At 37.2% G+C, this 19,898-nt stretch overlaps 1 protein-coding gene across 1 annotated transcript in view; it reads right to left on the bottom strand.

Annotated features, from left to right (window-relative positions):
• Window positions 1-201: 201 nt before the first annotated feature.
• Window positions 202-19,898, bottom strand: part of ZNF407 (zinc finger protein 407) — a 369,608-nt gene continuing 349,911 nt past the window's right edge. The window contains exon 9 of the mRNA XM_032222974.1: window positions 202-1,810. Within this exon, the coding sequence (XP_032078865.1) occupies window positions 465-1,810 (1,346 nt within the window). The 3' untranslated portion in view covers window positions 202-464. The remainder of the gene's footprint in view (window positions 1,811-19,898) is intronic.

Below are 19,898 nucleotides of genomic sequence, written 5' to 3' on the forward strand. Positions count from 1 at the left end.
TGTCAATTGGGTGTTAGGAGTACAGTACCTGCATATTTAATTTGCTCTCTCTACAGTAAGTCAGATAAGTCAAATTCCATAATTAATCACAAGAAAGATAAAACTATCAGATGTCAAAATACAATGAAGAGGTGATAAGCAAAATAAACCAAACTATCTAATGAAGATAATAAAATTAATATCTCGGTAGTTGCATCTGTGTATGCTCTGATTTTATTTTGTAATTTTTTTCAGTGTCTATAACCAGTGATAGTCTGATCAGTACTCATGCAAAAACAAGGAAAATTCCCTTTTGTATGTAACATTCCCAGGATGGTGATGCTAACACCGTATAAATGCATTGAACAGCAAATAGCATTTAGAAATGCTTTATAAGTTAACAATAAAACATAATATATCTGATGTTTAATTCTTTCTTTTTTTAACTACTCTTTTTTTAAATACTCTATTTATTTTTATATCTTTTATAGTTCGCTGTTATCTCTTTGGCCCTGGATAATAGCTGCTTGTGAACCATCTTCTGTGTAAATGAGCATGCTACTTAGTTGTTCAACACTTCCGTCACAAGGATTTTGATTAGAATTTATAACTGTGCCAGCCTGCAAAAGTTCTTGAGTTTCCTCTTTCTCTATCACAGTATGTGAATATACTCTAGAGTCACTCTCAATTTCCTGTGGTAATTGTGTTACTATGTAATGAGTTGCACCACTGGCAAAGTTATTGTTAGACTCCTGAACCATTGCTTGAGCAATCTCCTCTGTGACAATGATCTGTGAAATTCCTCCATCTGCTCCAACCAAATCCATGTGTTGACTTTGGATGCTCAGGGTATGGCTGTCAGCCTCTTGCATTATTATTTGAGATCCTTCTCTAGATACCATATGCACAGTTCCTTCCTCATTCAAAATAACCTGAGTGACACCTTCTTTCATCAGCTGATCAGCTGCAGCTGTATCGCATACAGCGAACTGGAGGACTCCTTCAACCATTTTCTTGAAGGCGACTTGAGCATTTTCCTGAGATGAAATTATGGTAGACGGATGCACAACCTGTGTTACTACCTCCATGGACTGTTCTTCTTCAATTTCCTGAACACCATGGAACATTTGTGTTTCCTGTGTTATGTTATCCATAGAAATGGCATCTGTCTCTGGATTTGACATTTGCAACACTTCTTTGTGACAAAGCTGTACTCTATCCAAGAGTTCTGCTTTGTTCTCCACTTCACCAAGTTCTGTTACAGCACAAAGCAAAGCATCTAACGCCGAGGCAGACTCGGGTGGGTGTACCCTTGATGTATCCAGAGACTCTTGTCTCATTATCTGTTGCACCACTGCATTATTTGGGGCTGAAGTCATTCCTATGGAAACAGCATCTTCAAGAACAGTTTCTCCTACAGAGCCTTCAACAACAACAAGTTGTGTTTTCCCATCTGACAATTGTTCATTAAGTATTTGTTCTGGAAGTATACTGCTTACATGAGAGCCATTTTGATTGGTAGCTATCAGTTGTCCATCTTCAGTTATATGTACTACCCTTGCCACTTGGCCAGCCATTGCCAAAGTCTGAAGGGTAGCTGCTGCCGTCTCCTCCACCGAGGCATCAATCGTGAAATCACTGTCATATCCCTGAATAATGATCACCTGTTGCACTTGTTCACTGGGTTGTGGATACCTCCTCATACCATGAAGCATCTTATCACTGACTGGAGAAATTTCATCCAGAGTTGATGAAGTAAAAGGGCTGGTAGTTTCAACAAATGTAGCTCCTTGGCCCTTCAGTCGACATTCATAAGACTTAGAAACTATACCTAAGAAAAGAAAGAAAGAACACATTTTTTAAAGAAAATGTCAAAAAATAGTTTCACAAAATATGAACAATATAAAGGTATGAACAATATAAAGATATAAAAATCACAGATGATATGTGGATGCTATTCTTCTTTCAAGAACAGGTTAACTACTGTGATAAATTCAGTATCAATACTAGGGAAGGGAATACTCGTATATGCATGTTCATGTTCAGAGGAATTTAAGAATCCTATTTCTTTCTAGCAGTGACTAGATGTATTTATATACTTTCATTAAATGTTTCACCAACAAATTTGTAAACCCTTTTGAATTTTCAGTATTTCTGCACAAATATGACTTAAAATGTAATCTGTTTTTCACACATGCAATTGGATGAAGATAACTCCATTAAACCAATTAGTCAAAAACATTATATTTGTTGATTTATTTATTGAAGGAAATGATCCAAAGCTATAACTGTAAGTATTACATTGTAGGATCCCTGAAGGTTATAAGCTGCAGATCAGAGGTGGGTTGATGCCGGTTCGGCCTGGTTCAGCCGAAATGTTAGTAGAATTCAGCCTGGGTCGCAGAACTGGCAGCAACCCAGCCTGCCAGGACCCAAAACTGGTTCTCTCACTGCCTCTTGGCTGCCGCCATTTTGGATTTTAGTGACTGCGCATGCACTGTAAATTGTTCTGTACATGCGCAAAGAACAATTTATATTGAAGAGTCATGAGTGCGCAGTGTGCGTCTGGCACACTTTGCATGCAGGTTGCAAACTGGCAGTAACACCGCCAGCAATCCACCCCTGCTGCAGATGAAATTAGACACACTGGGATACTAGACTATGGATGTTTTATATATTTCTTTATTGTTTTGTTGTTTTTCTGGTTTTTTTTTTTTAAAAAAATTATCTTTCTCAAGTGTAAGACTGAAATTGTCAGGCCTAGAAGCAACGAAGTTGAGACCAGAAATGGTGCAGGTGTCCTTCATATCTAAAACTGAGATACAGCCAGACACTACATAAGGCTGGTTTAACAATTAAACCCTCGATTTTATTAAACCCTGGATCAGGCCAAACTATCTGATTCAATAGTATGAAATATTCATTATTATCGCTCCATTTTCTGCAATACAAGCAACAGATCTATCCAAGTCTTATCCTCTGGACTGTTCCACTTCAAGCTCTTAAATTCTGGTTTAGTTTCTGCAGAGATATTTATGGCTATTGCCCAGGGTGAAATTCTAATTGCAAGCCTATTAGGGGATTTCAATTGGCCAGGCTTGAAATATAATTAATTAACACCAACATGATTACCATATTATGAATTTCCCAGACGTGTTCCATAAATGTGGGGAAAACATGGAATCTCTTCAGAGCGTAAATTCTGGTTTTCCAAACCAACAGGTTTCTGAGATTTCCAAACTGGAAATACTGCAGGTTAAAATGCTTCATCAATACATTGATGAATCAATGTATGGCTGAACCATAAGGCTAGAGGTTCAGGATAGAAGTATCAAAAGCAGACACAAAACCCGAAGTATGATAGGTAAGAGTAAATGTAGATTTGAAAGGGGACACTGCAGCTTCATCTTGACTGACAATATTTCCCCTAGATCTGAAGATAAATTAATGAAAAAAATGTACAGTATTTAACCCTAACCAATTTATTTATAAGCAATGAATTCAATAAGATTTGAACCCTAATAAAGTTGTGGAGAAGATATCTTAAGTTGTGTGAATCTATGCAGCAGACACTAAAATTGAATTTCTAATAGTAAAATCAGTCCATTATTTAATTTGCAATAATCCATTTGGGTTAACAATAGCACTGAAAATTGACTACATACTATACCAGTGGTTCCCAAACTTGGCAACTTTAAGACTTGTGGACTTCAGAGCTGGCTGGAGAATTCTGGGAGTTGAAGTCCACAAGTCTTAAAGTTGCCAAGTTTGGGAACCACTGTACTATACAATGTAGTCTGCATTTTTTTTTAAAAAAAAAATCACTATAATTTTTTTTGGCCAAGTCAGAATTACCAACAGTAGTTATGAAGGTACATAATGGGCAGTTTATGTATTGTAAAAAAATATTAATACAAAGATGGATTTACGCTTTGAAGATGAAGTTTAAATAAGAATCACAAGCTGTTTAATAAAGGGTTAGGATTAATTAGTATAATTAATCTGTAAAAAAAACACAACGTATAAACAGTCTGTGCATGTTCTAGATGTTATTTGCTAGATAACACTGATCTCCTCTGCCTTCCTTACCAGCTGAGCTTCTTTCACTTCAACCTATTGCTGTGAAAGATATCCGTAGAACTGTGGATGGGCTAAATCAGAAAAGGGTATGGTATCAATGCCACAAAGGGGCCACCATTTGTCTGGAAGCAAACTACAGTTGAAGAAGAACTCCCTCAGGATAGGGCTCACATTCGAGGTTCCACTTGGCTATCACTTAAACTTGAAAAGCTGGTTTGCTATGATTTACTATGGATGTACAACATTGTCCCTGGAATCACTGTCACAAATTCAGTAGCATAATGCAATAAGAATGAATCTGCTGAATTTAAAATAGAAGAAGATTTACAAAGTCCCTGGAATCACTGTCACAAATTCAGTAGCATAATGCAATAAGAATGAATCTGCTGAATTTAAAATAGAAGAAGATTTACAAAGCAGTTACGTAAGATTGCTAAATATTGTCAATACAGCAGTCAAGAGCTTGTGGCAACTACTTCAAATTATTTGCTCCTCTGAGAGCAGCCTGGTTCCAGTAGCCATAATAATTTAGTAGAGTGCCACAAACTCATGTGACCTTGTATTAGTATTAAAAACAACCTGGTCAGTAAGCAGAACCTATCTATGTCAGCTTACTGGCTTGTCCAAAGCAAGTAGCCAATTCAATGTGTATGTAAAACGAATCATCTGCATTATATCATCACTAACATTTCATATATATCTCAATACCATTTTTGATGAAATTACTGAACTCATAGATGTATCAGGATTTTAGGTTTTTAAAAAACAGTGTCCCAGTTTCAGAATATCTCTATGCCAGCTATTAATGTGAAAGTCTACAATGCACCCATTATCAAAACACAATTACATTATACCATCCTAATTTTAGATGGCAAGACAGAAGGGAGCCTTTATATCATTTAGAGAAAAGTGTTTTTTTTAAATGTTTTTTTTTGAGTGACTGAAATATTTGTCCAAGTAAAAGAGCATGATTGATTTGGCACCCACTGATGGATTAAATTCTGGCAAGGAAAAACTGTAGGGAAGAACGAAATGGTTATTTGTATCATTAACCTTATGCTCTTTCTCTATGGAAATCATACTCAAGATTCTCAGCTTGAAAAAAAAAAAGAATGGAAGGGAGAACATAACACAAAGAGACAATTAAAAATCAAAACTGATTCATATTTTGCAAGAGAACAATGTAATTAATTTGTTTCTTGCTTTCGTCGACAAGATGTGGGCTCAGACTTGTAATGATATGGTCTTAAATCAAAACACAATTCTGCTCTAATATTATCCGTTGGACTAATTCCACAGATAAAGTCTTAAGGGTGAACAGGCCTGAAGTGAGACTCCATCAGAGCAGAATCAGACCAGAAGAAGATAAAGGAATATGTTCCCTCCCTTGGCTTCAGAGGTAAATGCTGCATCTGTGATTTTATGCATGCCCAGTCTTTGCTCAGCAATTGAACGGGAAGTCTCTTGGGGGTTGAGTTATCCTGTAAATTCCTTGCAGCACAGATAATTATGCCATTCTGACTGCTTGCTTAATCTATTTGAATCCAGAGGTGAGTTAGGCCACTTCCTGACCATTAAAGTAAACTACATGGGTAAATACTGCTGTCACTAAAGGGATGTGATGAAGCTTAACTACACCAACATCTTAACTTCGGCTCAGTGCAACCCAAGCTATTCCATCATAGTTCATAAATGCGATTGCAGGTCCATCTTTTGATTCAGCAATTTAATAACTTCGAGTGCTGTCAGTAGTGCTTTGAAAAATGGATCCTATAAAATGTAACAACCTCAATCAGATTGTAAAAGATTCACCCACGAAAGATTCTCCCATTTTCAACTATAATGAATTAATGTTGAGCTGTGTAGAAGTTCAAGTGTCAGTTAAACTAATGGGAATCTGTAGTGTAGGCTTAAATTTTAACTGGGCCAAAAATTTATTGGGAACATCAAGTTCAATTTTAGTGATCTTCATGGTAAATGTAATATGTGTAGCTGAATGGATTCCCTTTGTTTTGAGAGGATGGAAGTTAACAAGAAAAAACAATGTAATTCTAGAGATGTTTTAAGAATTTGTTATGGCAAAGCATGCTCTCCCCCTCTATTTTCCTACTCATTTTTTTCCTATTAAACATAATTGTATCAAAGCAATCTTATATTTTAGAAATGCATTTTAAACAAATGCTGATACAAAGGAATGATTTTTTTGTTAGACATAACAATCATAAAAGTGAAATGCAAAGATGGCTGTATTTGCTGTTGATCTTCATTACAAAGTATAAATGAACACAATTACATTTTAAATAGATAAAATACAATAATGTAAGATTGCTATTTAGGGATAAAAGATCCTATGGATGTGTTTCATATCTATGGATATCAGGATCACAAAATTGGTTATTTTCCAAATATTCTGTATTTTCAACAGAGCTTTTATTTATCAGCTGGCACTTGGAGCAATTATTTAAGAAATGGAAAATCTTAAATATTTTGGGATATTATATCATTATTTGTATACTCTATTCATGTTTACAGGCCACCTTTTCATCAAAACAAGATGAGCTATGCTTTATTTAATGTGATTAATGAAGAACACAAGTAAGATTTAGCCCAGCTGTGTTTTTGAAATCAAGAACTGAGTATTTTGCTGTTGTATGTCTATATTATTTTTGTTACAGCCCTCATTTCCCTGGCCTCCACCCTCTTAGAATAAATACCTTATTCTTTTGTTAAGCTCACATTTAATTAAAATGTACAGGATTTGTGCAGTGAACTTGAATGAAACAAATAAAACAAGGGCCCCCCTCTCTTGAAGGCATACGTTGTGAATGAAAAATGTCATTACAGTCTAAAAATTTTTGCAGTAAACAGGGCCTACAGAGGGAAGTTTCCTCTGTAATGACATCCATAAAATACACAAATGGCACTTTTAGTACCATCCTGAATATGGCATTTTCTGTGCTCTACACACAATCTAAATGGTTTGATCATAGAGCATAATACTCCATTGGGTTTATAGAACAATCAATGTTCCATAAAATGATGTATTTATCCAATAGTAGGCTCAGCAGTTACTGGTGTATGACATTGTAGGACACTGGCTTTGTACTGTTCAGCAGCACACATGCTGGTTGTAAAACTTATCTAACACTACTTCAACAACTTCATCTCATCTGTGTCAAGTAATTTGTTGAAGCCTCAGCTTGGCTTAAAAAAAAACTTGTAATAAAAATTCATAGAATTTTCAAGAGAATGAAAGCTGATGACAATAGAAAGGTCACATTGTGTCTCCACTAAAGGGGTCAAGGGTTATTTGCAGTTCTAAAACAGAAAGTAGATTTCATGCATCGTGTAGCAGATAAAGATGGCATTAAAAAGACTTGTCTCCAAAAGTAATGCATAACGTATCAGGAAAGTCTGGGTTAACGCAATATTGCATGTAAACCTCCACTTTGGTTTTTCTTTTATCCTTTAACAGCCATCCATCTGGGCCAAGTGTACCTTGCTGATCAAGACAAAATCAAGAAAATGGACTAAAGAACGTTGAGTGATATATGCATATTTTTAACTCTATGTTTTAATGACTTTATTTTTTTTCTATATAGGTGTTATTAAGGATTTTATCTACTGGGCACTGTGACATTACTCCTGCTGGTTATTTCCCTATTTTATGTTCACTGTAATTATTACAACTGAATATTTTAAGTAACATTACATGAAAGACAATCTTTAGGCAGTATATATCGACCAGCTGAAGTTACAATGTTCATATTTAGTTTTGATGAAAAGTTTCTCAAAACCCAGTTCCAGTATTTTAGTTACCTTCCCTTTCTCCCTCTCTTTCATCTAGCCTTTGACCAAAAGAAAATCAGGAGACTAAAGCTGGTAGTTTAGAGTTTACTTTATTGATTAGCCCATGGACCATATCAAAATAGAGTCCCAAAAACAAATGGAAGTTGATATGTTGACTACTCCATTGAGGTAATGGGATAGAAACCCTGCCCTGTGGCTGGATGATTAGTGAAAAGAATACCAAAGGAGTGTAGCACTCAATGTGTTATTTTTAAAAAATAATTTTCAATTATGCCCATTTTTATGGGAAGTTATTGTAGGAGATGACCAGGTAGAACCTGAGGGTGGGGTCAAACACATCATCAGTTTGGAATCCTTATATTCTCACAAGGGATCTAAGTCCAGTCCAGTCCTCCCCCATAAATTCTGTTGACCCTTATCTAGAGCCAATTAGGTTTGACCATTAGTAGATCAGATTCTTGTGTAGAAGTTGAATGAAATAAAGTTCTAGTGCTTTGAACTCCTGCTCCTGGTTTCTTGTGCCTAAATCATTTACTGAGCATATACTATGCAATGAATAGAAGTAGTTAGAAATTTTACTCCAAAAGTCTTATTGCTAGAACTATTCTCGCTCTGCTTCCTAATGCCCACAAATGTCTTCCAAAGCAACCTGTATGAAAGTAATCATAATTTTTATCTAACGGTTTATAAAACAAGAGTAGGAATAAGACATCATTTTTATGGCTCTAAAACAAGCTACAATCTGAACTAACTGGGCAGATTTGTTTTGCCCAGAGAGCAAACATGGAAGTAATAAAATTATGCTAACTTTGCAGAAAGGGGTTAATATCATTCTTTTTTGTTTTATTATACCAAGCTAATTAACAGGACAGCATATTCACATATAAAATGTTTTTAATAATAAAAAGAAGGAAAAGAGTAAAAAAAAAGGGGGGGGGTCTGGAAAATAACATAATCAACAATACCACTCTAAAAACTGAACCGTGTCAATTAAAAGTCTTCCTCCTTGTCCCTTTGTTGGAAAAGCAATTAATTCATCTATTGGCAGACAAGATGTATCAACAATTCATTGCTGCAACTCTGTTATAGATTTCCCCTTCCAGTGTCCTATGATAACTCTTTTAGCCAGCAGGTGTTTATTTCACTCTGAGGAAATTGTGAGAAGTCGTCAAGCAAAACTAGCTGTATTATTTTGCCTGTAATGCAAGTGTGCAGCCACCTGAAGGTTTTTCTGGTGATTCTACAAAGCTATTCCCATGCTATTATTGACTTAGTTGTTTATTTTACTTATAAGCCGCCTCAATTCCCAAGCAAATCTAGCCAGTGTATACAATCTTACATTATGATTACTGCGGTTCTTAATCCAGGCACAACACAATTTGCCCCCTTCGAAGAAACAAGTCATATTAGAAATAAACTTTAAACCAGGGGTGTCCAACTTGGCAACTTTAAGACCTGTGGATTTCAGCTCCCAGTATTGGAGTTGTCATGTTGACTGGGAAATTCTGGGAATTGAAGACCACAAGTCTTAATGTTGCTAGGATTGGACAGCCCTGCTTTAAAGTTCTTGATGGCACTGCTAAGTACAACTTTCATTACAACTCAAATATTCTAGCAACCCGAGGACAGGACAGGCACAGTTTTCAAAATGATTTCCCTTGATAACATTAGCAACTGATAAATAACATTGCCTGAGAACAGGTGGGATAGCTATTGCGAGTATGCAAAGAGTTCTGTGCTTTAGCTGCCATATGCCTATGCTGAGGACGGGGAGTGGTGGTGATTTCAAAATGGCAGCCGTGACCACGCAATCCCCTTTTTACATGCATCAGACATACAATGCACATAGGAAGAGGCTCGGGAGTTTGACTGCATGGTTGCAGCGATCACCTCAACATTTTTGAAAGGGTCAATCAATCAGGAAAACATTTCTAATGAGACTTCTATTAACTCCTCTACAGCAGTGTTTCTCAACCTTGGCAACTTGAAGATGTCTGGACTTCAAGTCCCAGAATTCCCCAGCCAGCGAATGCTGGCTGGGGAATTCTGGGAGTTGAAGTCCAGACATCTTCAAGTTGCCAAGGTTGAGAAACACTGCTCTACAGTATGTTCTATGCTTACAGATCGAAACTGTACCCATATTATCTTTGCCAGCTATTTTTAAACTTATGTTACTCTGTGAAGAATCACATCCATACACATTGCTAAGAAAATAATTTATACTATCAAAAACAATGACTACTAGCAGATAGTTTACAAGATAGTACTGTATTCTCTTGGGTAATTCCACTGAGAATTTGGGGTTTTGTGTTTAACTTGGCTCCTTATGTTTTCTTGTTAGTGTGTTAAAATGATTACTGTCATAACTTGCTAGTCATATCTATGCTTTGTTTATAAATGGAAGCGTAGTACGGTGCACTGTCATATCTTTCTAGAGCAAATTATAAGAAATAACCATTTATCTTCATTGCAGACACTTTCTTATGTTTGGTAGAAAACAAACCAGTATTCACCAATTGCACAGAGGCACCATTAAAATCAGATTTACAGTAAACAGAACCTGCAGCTGGGGTAAAACACTGTTAGTATTTTAATTATCAGCAAGGCTTTTGGAGGTCTAACATCTGCTCACAGCCAAAAGACAGCAGCTGTTTGTGTACACATGAAACAATGTGAATTTTCATCTATAAATATTAAAATATACTGTATGTGATGTATACGTTGCCACAGCACTCTTATTAGGACTGTTGTGTCTATGGGGCATCTAAAACTCTTTCCTACTTCTAGTAAATTCAGAAAGAGCAAACTCCCTTCACAAGAATTAGAGCCAAAGAGAATAGAAATTTTTGAATCTGTAAATTGAATATACTTACAGTGGTTATTTAACTATGATAATGCTTAGAATCTAAATCCTTACAAAATATCAGTGGTATGTTCTGATCATTGAACTTCCAAATGACATCAAGGAGAAAAATGTTGAGGGCCAAATTCAATAATTTTTTTTATATTTACAATCTTTATTCTCTTTACAATTCTTAAATATATTTTTGAATAGTTTTAATATCGAGAGAGCACCAAGGACCCCTGATTTCAATGCTGAGCTACAAATATTATCCTTTATATTCTCCTTTACTGCAACAGAGACTACCGTATTTTCACCCATATAACCCGCGGGTTATATGCGGTTTTTACATGCGCAGCGCCCCCTGCGTGTTATATGCGTGGGCGGGGTATACGGAAAATATTTTACACGATCGGAGGCTTGCACAGGCTTCTTTCTCCGTTTCTTCCCCCACCCCGATCTCAGCTGTTTCCTTCTCCTCCGTTCCTTTCCTCTTCCCCAGCTTGCGCAGGCTTCTTTCTCCGTTTCTTCCCCCACCCCGATCTCAGCTGTTTCCTTCTCCTCCGTTCCTTTCCTCTTCCCCAGCTTGCGCAGGCTTCTTTCTCCGTTTCTTCCCCCACCCCGATCTCAGCTGTTTCCTTCTCCTCCGTTCCTTTCCTCTTCCCCAGCTTGCGCAGGCTTCTTTCTCTGTTTCTTCCCCCCCCCCATCTCAGCTGTTTCCCTTCTCTCTTACTCGTCGCGGGTTATATGCGTGGGCGGGGTGTACGGAAAATATTTTACACGATCCCGAAAACCCGCGGGTTATTTGCGTGGGCGGGTTATTTGCGTGGGCGGGTTATATGGGTGAAAATACGGTACATACAGGTGTCTTTGAAGACGACTCAAATATATAGAAAGTAACAGTGAGGTTGATTCTGTAAACAGAATCAGAACAATTTTGATGGAGGTATGCAAATTTCCACAAATAAATGAATATTCCAAAATTCATCATATATTTGTAAAGCAACTTGAAAAAGCAGATTGATACCTGACTTTATCCTGAAAAACAGCATACGTTTACCGCAATGGCCCGATTCTTAATTTTTGTCAAGAGTATGTTTTGAACTAAGTTGTCCAATAACACAGGCTTTAGTGCAATGTTTTGCTCTCCAACAAAGCATTAGGAATAACTGCCAATCAAATGAAAAAAAGATTTGTCACATCTTTTCCCTGCCAATCTATGAAATGTGCTTAAACACATTTTGTTAATACTGACATATGCTCAACACTCTTTAGCAATTTATTTCAACTGTGCTCAATGTCTTAGAAATTTTAGCTGGGGATAACAGGGTTTCCAGTTGAACACAACTAAAAACAGATATCTTATCTCAAACAGTTTTTTAAATGTGTTGTCGTTTTCAGTATGCTATTGGGTGTTTAAGTTATTTTGACTTTTTTGTGATGGTTCTCTTTATTCTATTCATGCTTGAACTCCACAAAAAGTGGCTGAAATTTTTTTTTCATGTACATATAAGAAGAACTTCTGCCAGCAATTGAGATAAAATATCTAATAATGTTGCTGATGGAAGACACATGAATGCCAAATGATGCTGTTTTCAAAAGCTTCAAAATTAATTCTTTTTAGTAATATGGTTCTCCTAACATTCCTACTGTTATTAAATCTATTGGTCCTTTAAAAAATGGCTCGAATGCAGAAACAGAGAACACAGGCAGCATAAATATTAAATCTACTTGATAGACCACAAGTAAAAAAGTGTTGCTTAGGTTCTATTTGCTAAAGGATATTTTAGGATGTATTTAATTCAGCCTTTAGCTGTAGTTGATGAAAGATTTTTTTTAATGACTGTACCTTTCAGTACATTGTCCATGGATGTATATTCTCTCAATCAAACATCAATATATAGCCCTGATGGGATAGGCATGGCCAGCATGACATCACTCGTGTTGGGGGCACCTGTGGTGGCCCAAGTGCTCCGCCAATGAAAATGGGCTCCCGGGCCCGTTTTTGGCTACAATGGCCTCCTGCAGCCCTCTGCCAGCAAAAACGGAGCTCGGGGGGGGCATGTTGGCAGAGGGCTGCAGAAGACCACCATGGTCAAAAATGGAACCTGGAATGGCTGTGTGTGCCCCCCCTCAACTCTGTTTTCACTGACAGAGGCACTGTGGGCCAGTCCTTTGCTGTTTCTAGAGCCAAATCCAGCTCGCGTTTGACCTCCCTGTTTTAGAGTAATCCTTCTTGTTATTTTTTTTCTTTTCTTTTCCCTATTCTTTGGATTCATAGATCTATCCTGGAAATGAAAAACAATAATATTTCCTTTTGTCTCCTTTAAAAACCCACAAAAAAAATGTGGCAGATCCTTGGAATGAACTTAGGTACTTCAACTCCAAATTTACTGTAAATGCACTTAGTTATTTGTGATTTCAAATCATCTTATTCCTGCTGAATTTAAATGCAGATTTCTAACACGTTTAAATAAACACTATTTAAACCTGTTAGTTCATCAAATACAAACACTCCACATTAAGCAGGGAATATCAACCACTCATGAAAATGATGGGAAGTGACACCAAAGTAATAACATGATTACAGGTTTATGGATTTCTGAAGTCAACATAAGCCAAATCCGCCCCTTCCCCAACCCCTTATGTGATTTTAGCAGATGAGATGTTTCAGTACAGTCTGTTTTTGATCTGAAATGCATATAGCACATTCAGATCAGCAGTCCTGTAACTTGAAAGACTGCTAGAAGCATTTGTAGGTCTAACAGAAAACAAGAAACAGCATGAATTGGGAAGGAAGCAGTATGACAACTGGGGACAAGGAGCGCAATAAGGCAAAAAGTGAGACAAATTGTAGTTTATGGATGCTACCAGCAAGCCTTCACAAAATAGTCACATGGAAAGCATTGTGCAGAAACAAAAGGCCGTAATGACAGAATTGGGCATTTTTTTGTTTCGGAAAGCAGCCAGCCACAGATGGGTCTGTCATACCGTATGCTTCCTTTTTAGGAAACCTCAGCTACTGTCACTTGGCATCATGCTTATAGACAAAGGAAGTTACAGGCTGAAGTGTGAAGTGGGCAAAGGGACTACCAAAATAGGTCTACAAATACCCCAATTTTTAGTATTTAGTATCAAATGCTGGTCAACTAGAATTCTAGTTAAACACCAAGCTGTATAGATTTCACTTGTCCTTTAATTCCATTCATACATTTTCATTTTAAATTAGATGACGTTGTACGTAGCACAAAAGCCTTCATCAAAAAATATCATTTTCTAGATATTGCTGCACTCTTTTCCTGCAATTTGCAAACTAAATGAAATGAATCCTTCTTCTTTTAACATATGGGCAAAAGTATTTGCTGTATGTAAATGAAACCGATACATTTAAGCTGTAAACAAATATATTAAAAAAAACCATTTCTCTTGGATGGGTTCAAAGGCCAATCCTGGAAAATTTCTCTTCTCATAGAAGGGTTTATATTATTTAATCAATTCTCAATAGCTTCCTATTTTTTTTAGCTTATCCAATCCTAAGGGCTTAAAATTATAATTCACATTATATAATATTCAGAAGCATAGAGGAAAATTAGCTGACTGAAGTGAAATCTTTATATAAAGATACACATTTCAGTTCAATCTTCAAATCCTGAAAGAGAAGTTCATGGTGTTGTTGTTGTTGTTGTTGTTGTTGTTGTTGTTGTGTGTGTGTGTGTGTGTGTGTTTTGCAAATCTCCAGTATTCAGTACTGTAGTTGCAAGAGAAGGAAACAGAGCTGTACAATTTAATTTTAAGAGCCACTAAAAATGCTCAGTTTAAATACTGCTGAGTTTAGTGCAGGTAAAAGAGGCTCTAAGCCAGGAGTGTCAAACTCAATTTCATTAAGGGCTGCATCAGGGTTGTATTTGACCTCAGGGGGCCGGAGTGGGCATGGACAGGGTGGGCATGGAAAGCTCAACGTCACTCATGTTGGGGGGGTGCCTGTGGTGGCCCAAGAACTCTCCCAGAGAAAACGAGTTCCTAAGCTCCATTTTCGGCTGCAACGGCCTCCTATAACCCTCTGCCAGCAAAAATGGAGCTCGTGGCCCTCCCGAGCTCCATTTTTGCTGACAGAGGCACTGCAGGCCAGTCCTTCACTGTTTCCAGGGTGACCCCACAGGCCAGACCTAAGCATGCCATGGGCCAGATCCGGCTCCTGGCCCTTGAGTTGACACCCCTGCTCTAAGCTCAATACTTATGAATGACTTTCTCTCCTCCCTCACCCACCCTTCTTTTCCCTCATTTATAAATTTGGCAAATTCACACACAACTTTGAAATGAAGTACCGGTATTAAACAGACTACCAGGTTATGGTATCCGCACACAGACAGTGTATTTTGTTGCATTTCTACTATCTGTACATGCGCCCACAAACTCAACAATTTTATAAATATAGAAATGCTGAAGGTTTTAAAAAGGAAAAGCATTATTTGGAAGCAGATAAAGGGCATTTACCAGAGGCAAGCAAGCCTATTTCGACATTTCAAGGCTAAAGTTGACTTCCTCTATTCCCAGTTTTCTCTGATGCTGGTTTCTCTCTCATTATACTTTTTAAGATAAATGGGAAAATTCAGGGTGAAAGGAACTGGAAGCCAGGTCAGGATTAAGATGAAAGCAGTAAGTTATTTTTGAACCATATCTTGATTTGGCTTTTCTGAACTTGTATTCCTTTCTCTAACACCCTTTTTCTTACAAATATTGTATTATGCTGCTGGTAAAGGAATTCTGAGAGTTGAAGTCCATACAAGTTAAAGTTACCAAGGTTGAGAAATATTGGAATGGTTGCTGGGGATTTTTCTACAATGAGAAGAGATCCTATGTGCCTAATCTCTTTGGTTATGTCCATAAAGTTTATCTTTCAACAATAATGATACATATAAAGATTTTGCAGTTACATAATCAAATAGAGGAGTTCTTGCTTTGGACAGAATCAAGAGTACAAATAGTTACAGAAAATGGCAAGAGAGAGTTCAGCTACCATGTGGACTTTGGAATGGTCTAAATTTCTTGGTAACAGACAGTTCATTGCATAAAATCAGATGTTAGTATAGAAAGATACAGCCACACATTCCTTTAGGATACAGGATCTATAAGAAAGAATCCATTAGATTACATATTCAAAGATCCAGAGAGAAGGGCTTAGGGCAGTGATGGCTAACCTTTTTTGTCCTCGCGTGCCAAAAGCATGCATACATGTGCGACAGCATCTATGCGCGTGCCCACACCCATAATGCAATGCATGCACGACACCTCCTGCATGCCACTCCCCCCGTACATGTGCACGTGACCCCCCCCGCACTTCCCCTTACATGTGCGCTCCCCCGCACCCTATTTTGGGCTTAGCAGGCCTCCCTGAAGCCTCCTGGGACCAAAAATGGAGTGGACCCCCATTTGGAGGAAGCAAGTGGATCCTTGCTTCCTCCAGCCCTGTGCATGCGTCCACAACCTCCCCGTCCCTCCTACATATTCACATACATTTCCCGCATGCACAGCAGAGACCCAAAAATCAGCTGGCTGGCGGGAGGCGCGCACACACGCTTGGTGGAGCTGAGCTGGGTGACAGCTTGCATGCCCTCAGAGAGGGCTCCGTGTGCCACATATGCCATAGGTTTGCCATCACGGGCTTAGTGTTTCTGAAGTAGAAATCTTTGGCACAGGGAACATCAAAATGTTGCCAAAGAACATCAGCAAAATGTCCAAAGTGTAGTGCATATAATGGATTTCTTGTGTTCTAAAATACTGTGTTCTAGAAAAAAAGTCTGAGGAAAATGTGAGAAAAATGTTAGGCCTTATGGTTGTGAAACCGTTTTAAGCAGGGGTGTCCAAACTTGACATGTTTAAGACTTGTGGACTTCCACTTCCGGAGTTGAAGTTCAATTGCCTCTAGGCTGGCTGGGGAATTCTGGGAATTGAAGTCCACAAGTCTTAAAGTTGCCTGGGTTAGACACATCTGCTTTAAAAGTTTCAGCAGGCTCAGCCAGTATTTTCCAGCAAGTCTTTAACTAAATGGATACCATGAGAAGGGTGACATAGAATAAGAAACCAGATTACAAGAGTTACATGGGCTGTAGCAGCTCCCTTGGGTAACGTGACTCTACTGTTATGAAAATTGCAATAGAGACATTTGTCATTCCAGGATACTGCTGCATTGCATTAGAGATGAAGCCAACAAGTATTCTGTTCCGGCGAGGCACAGTGGGGCCATGTGGGTTCAAATGTCACAGTTTTCATTTTGAGATCTCTGGTGCCTCCTATTCATATATTCCGGGTAACACACAATTGTTTTTATTTTCTCTTCCTTTAGCCTGAATTTATAAACAATTCCACCAAGAAAGATGAAAAAAAGGAAGATGGAAGAAGAAGTAATCATACTCACAGAGGGCTTATCAGTAGTTGCTCATCAAACTAAATTGAGGTTTTCCAGTGGTACCACAAAGTTCAGGCCTGAGTCATGCACTTTTCAACATTTTGATTAATGACTTGGATGACAGGATAGGAGGAATGGTTATGAAATTTGCAGATGACACAAAATTGGATAGGATAGTTAATACTCCGGAACATAAAAATAAAATTCAAAATGATTTTGATAGGTTTAGAAAATGAAATTACAGAGAAAAATGCAAAGTTGCGCACTTGGAAAACAAAACAAAACCCCCAATGCATAGTTATGGGATTAAAAATACCTGGTTTGGCAATTGTTACCAGGTTTTTTTTTTTTAAATCTATGAATAGTAGTTGATTGCAAATTGAATATGAGTCAATAGTATATGGCTGTAAGAAAAAGAAATGCAAGTTTGGGTTGCATTAAAGAAAATATAGTTTTTTAAAAAAAATCATAGAAACTATTACTCCTACTTGAGTTTTGCCTTGCTCATACTCCCAATTACAGTATTGTGCCTGGTTTGGGGCACTAAAGAAGGATTCATTTCAGACAAACTGGAACAGATTCATAAGACAATGTTTTTAGAAATTAAGTCCTTAATTAAATTTAGAAAATATATACAATGGGATTGTTTGCTCTTAAAAATAGGATATGATAGTTCTCTCTAAGAATCTTAAAACAGCTACTCAAATTACTATTCATTGAACCTGAAGGTTTCACGAGAGATTAAGAGCAAAAGAGAAACATTCACTTGAACTTGGCCATTTTTCTATCATTGGAGCTTTTGTCTACAGAGCAGGAATGTAGGGATTTAAAACAAACAAACAAAATAATCAAGCAGTAAACCAGCCTAGAAATAAGAAGAAATTTTCTGACAGTGAGAACAATTAATTAGTAGAATGGCTTGCCTTCAGAAGTTGTAGGTGCTCCATCTCTGGAAATTTTTAAGAAGAGACTGGACAACTATTTGTCTGGGGGTTGAACTAGAAGATCTTCAAAGTCCTTTCCAACTCTATTATTCTGTTACAGCTTCTACACCTTAAAAATGTTCAAAAACTCCTGCCTAAAAGGGTGCTACATAGAAAAAAGACCAAGATCTGTTCTCTACATGCCAGAATGGAGTTAGTTATAGTTATAAATACATATAAGCTACAGGAAAGCAGATTCTGATTAAATGTTTGAGGAAACAACTGTCTCATGGTAAGCAACATTACTCAAAGAAAGAATGGATTCCACTTTATTGAGTGTATTCAAACAGACACTTAACAGCCATTTCTCAGCAAAGTGTTATTCCAATTTCTTCAGTAAGCTGGAAGTTGACTCAGAGGTCTAAATGACCCTCTCCAATTTGAATTTTTAACATGAAATTCCAAGGCTGATGGAGATAAAACTAATGTATGTTGATATGATATGATTTGTGGATTGCCATCATAATAAAGAGGTAACTCTTTCACACAGAAGTTTATTGTTCTTATAAAAGCTTGTCCTCTGATAATCTGAACACTGAAAAGTATGCAGGTTCCTCTCCCTTCTCCATATCCCAGCTGAAAACTGTTCAGACACAGAGGTAGTGGCGCAAGCTTTAAGCTAGACAATTCTATTTCTGGTTTTTAAAAGCTAATTGTCATGGCAGTGCAATTTCAAAGCAAAGTGCTGTGTTTGGTGTTCTCATTTGCATGACAATACCCAGAATCCTCTTGTACTTCACAGCTATTTCATGGAAGTGGTGAGGATGTGAACAAGCTTGGGGAATAAACCCAGGGATGTGCCTCTGCTTTGTCTGTGCCATACATTTTGTTCTTCAGTGTGATTTTGAGGGGGACAGAAAAGCTTAGACGAGCACAACACCAAAACTACCTGGAATGTTTTTGATCTACTTTTATTGGTCATCCAAACAATAGCTGTTGGATGGTAAATTTCTATAGCCATCGATTAACTGATCAGCAGGTTCCCCTATGAATATTTTCTCAGTACTGACATTAGTCACCCATGGCTCTGCCAAGAGAGCTGTCACAATACATTAACTATCAATTAAAAAATAAGACAATTAACTTCTAACACGTTGAATTGAATTAAGAAAACAATTGAACAAAGCTAATTTTATTCATCCAATCTCCCTCGCACTCTCTCACACACTGCTTGCTGTGTGTGTAAAATAAATTCACTACATTCATTTAATGCTCAGTGTAGAATTTCAGATTGCTCTATTGTGTGGATTTCACTGTTGAGATACTGGAACACTAATTGTCAGTTCCCACTGATCAAAGTAATTTGGTTGAATAATTGGTTTACATATTATATTTTATTTGTGACCCCCACCCGCAAAGGGAAGAAGAGAAGTGTTATAATAAAAGATGATTTAAAGGGGAGACAGCATTTCCACAATCTGATTGCAATTTAGCTAGGAATATATGTTTTCTGAGCAATAAACACTATGATGTGGAAAATAAAACACCTGACACAGTATTGGAGATTGGGATTCAAATTATTAAAACTATACACATTTTTTTTTCCAGAAAGTAATCGGTGCCTTTTAATATAATTATTTTCCCACAACTGCTAAAATCTAAACTCTTTTTAAAATAGTGGAGATTATTTATTAATTTATGGCCTATTTATGTTGTTAAATGTTTAAAATTATTCTTTGGAAAAATTATTTGTTGTCTAAGACCAACATTTTTTGAACCAGCAGCTTTAATTTTATTTCTCTTATATACAATAAGCTCTCCAAATCCTCAAATCCTATGTAGTTTTCTTCAGATGTAC

This window comes from Thamnophis elegans, chromosome 8 (genome assembly GCF_009769535.1).
Source record: "Thamnophis elegans isolate rThaEle1 chromosome 8, rThaEle1.pri, whole genome shotgun sequence".
Taxonomy (NCBI): domain Eukaryota; kingdom Metazoa; phylum Chordata; class Lepidosauria; order Squamata; family Colubridae; genus Thamnophis; species Thamnophis elegans.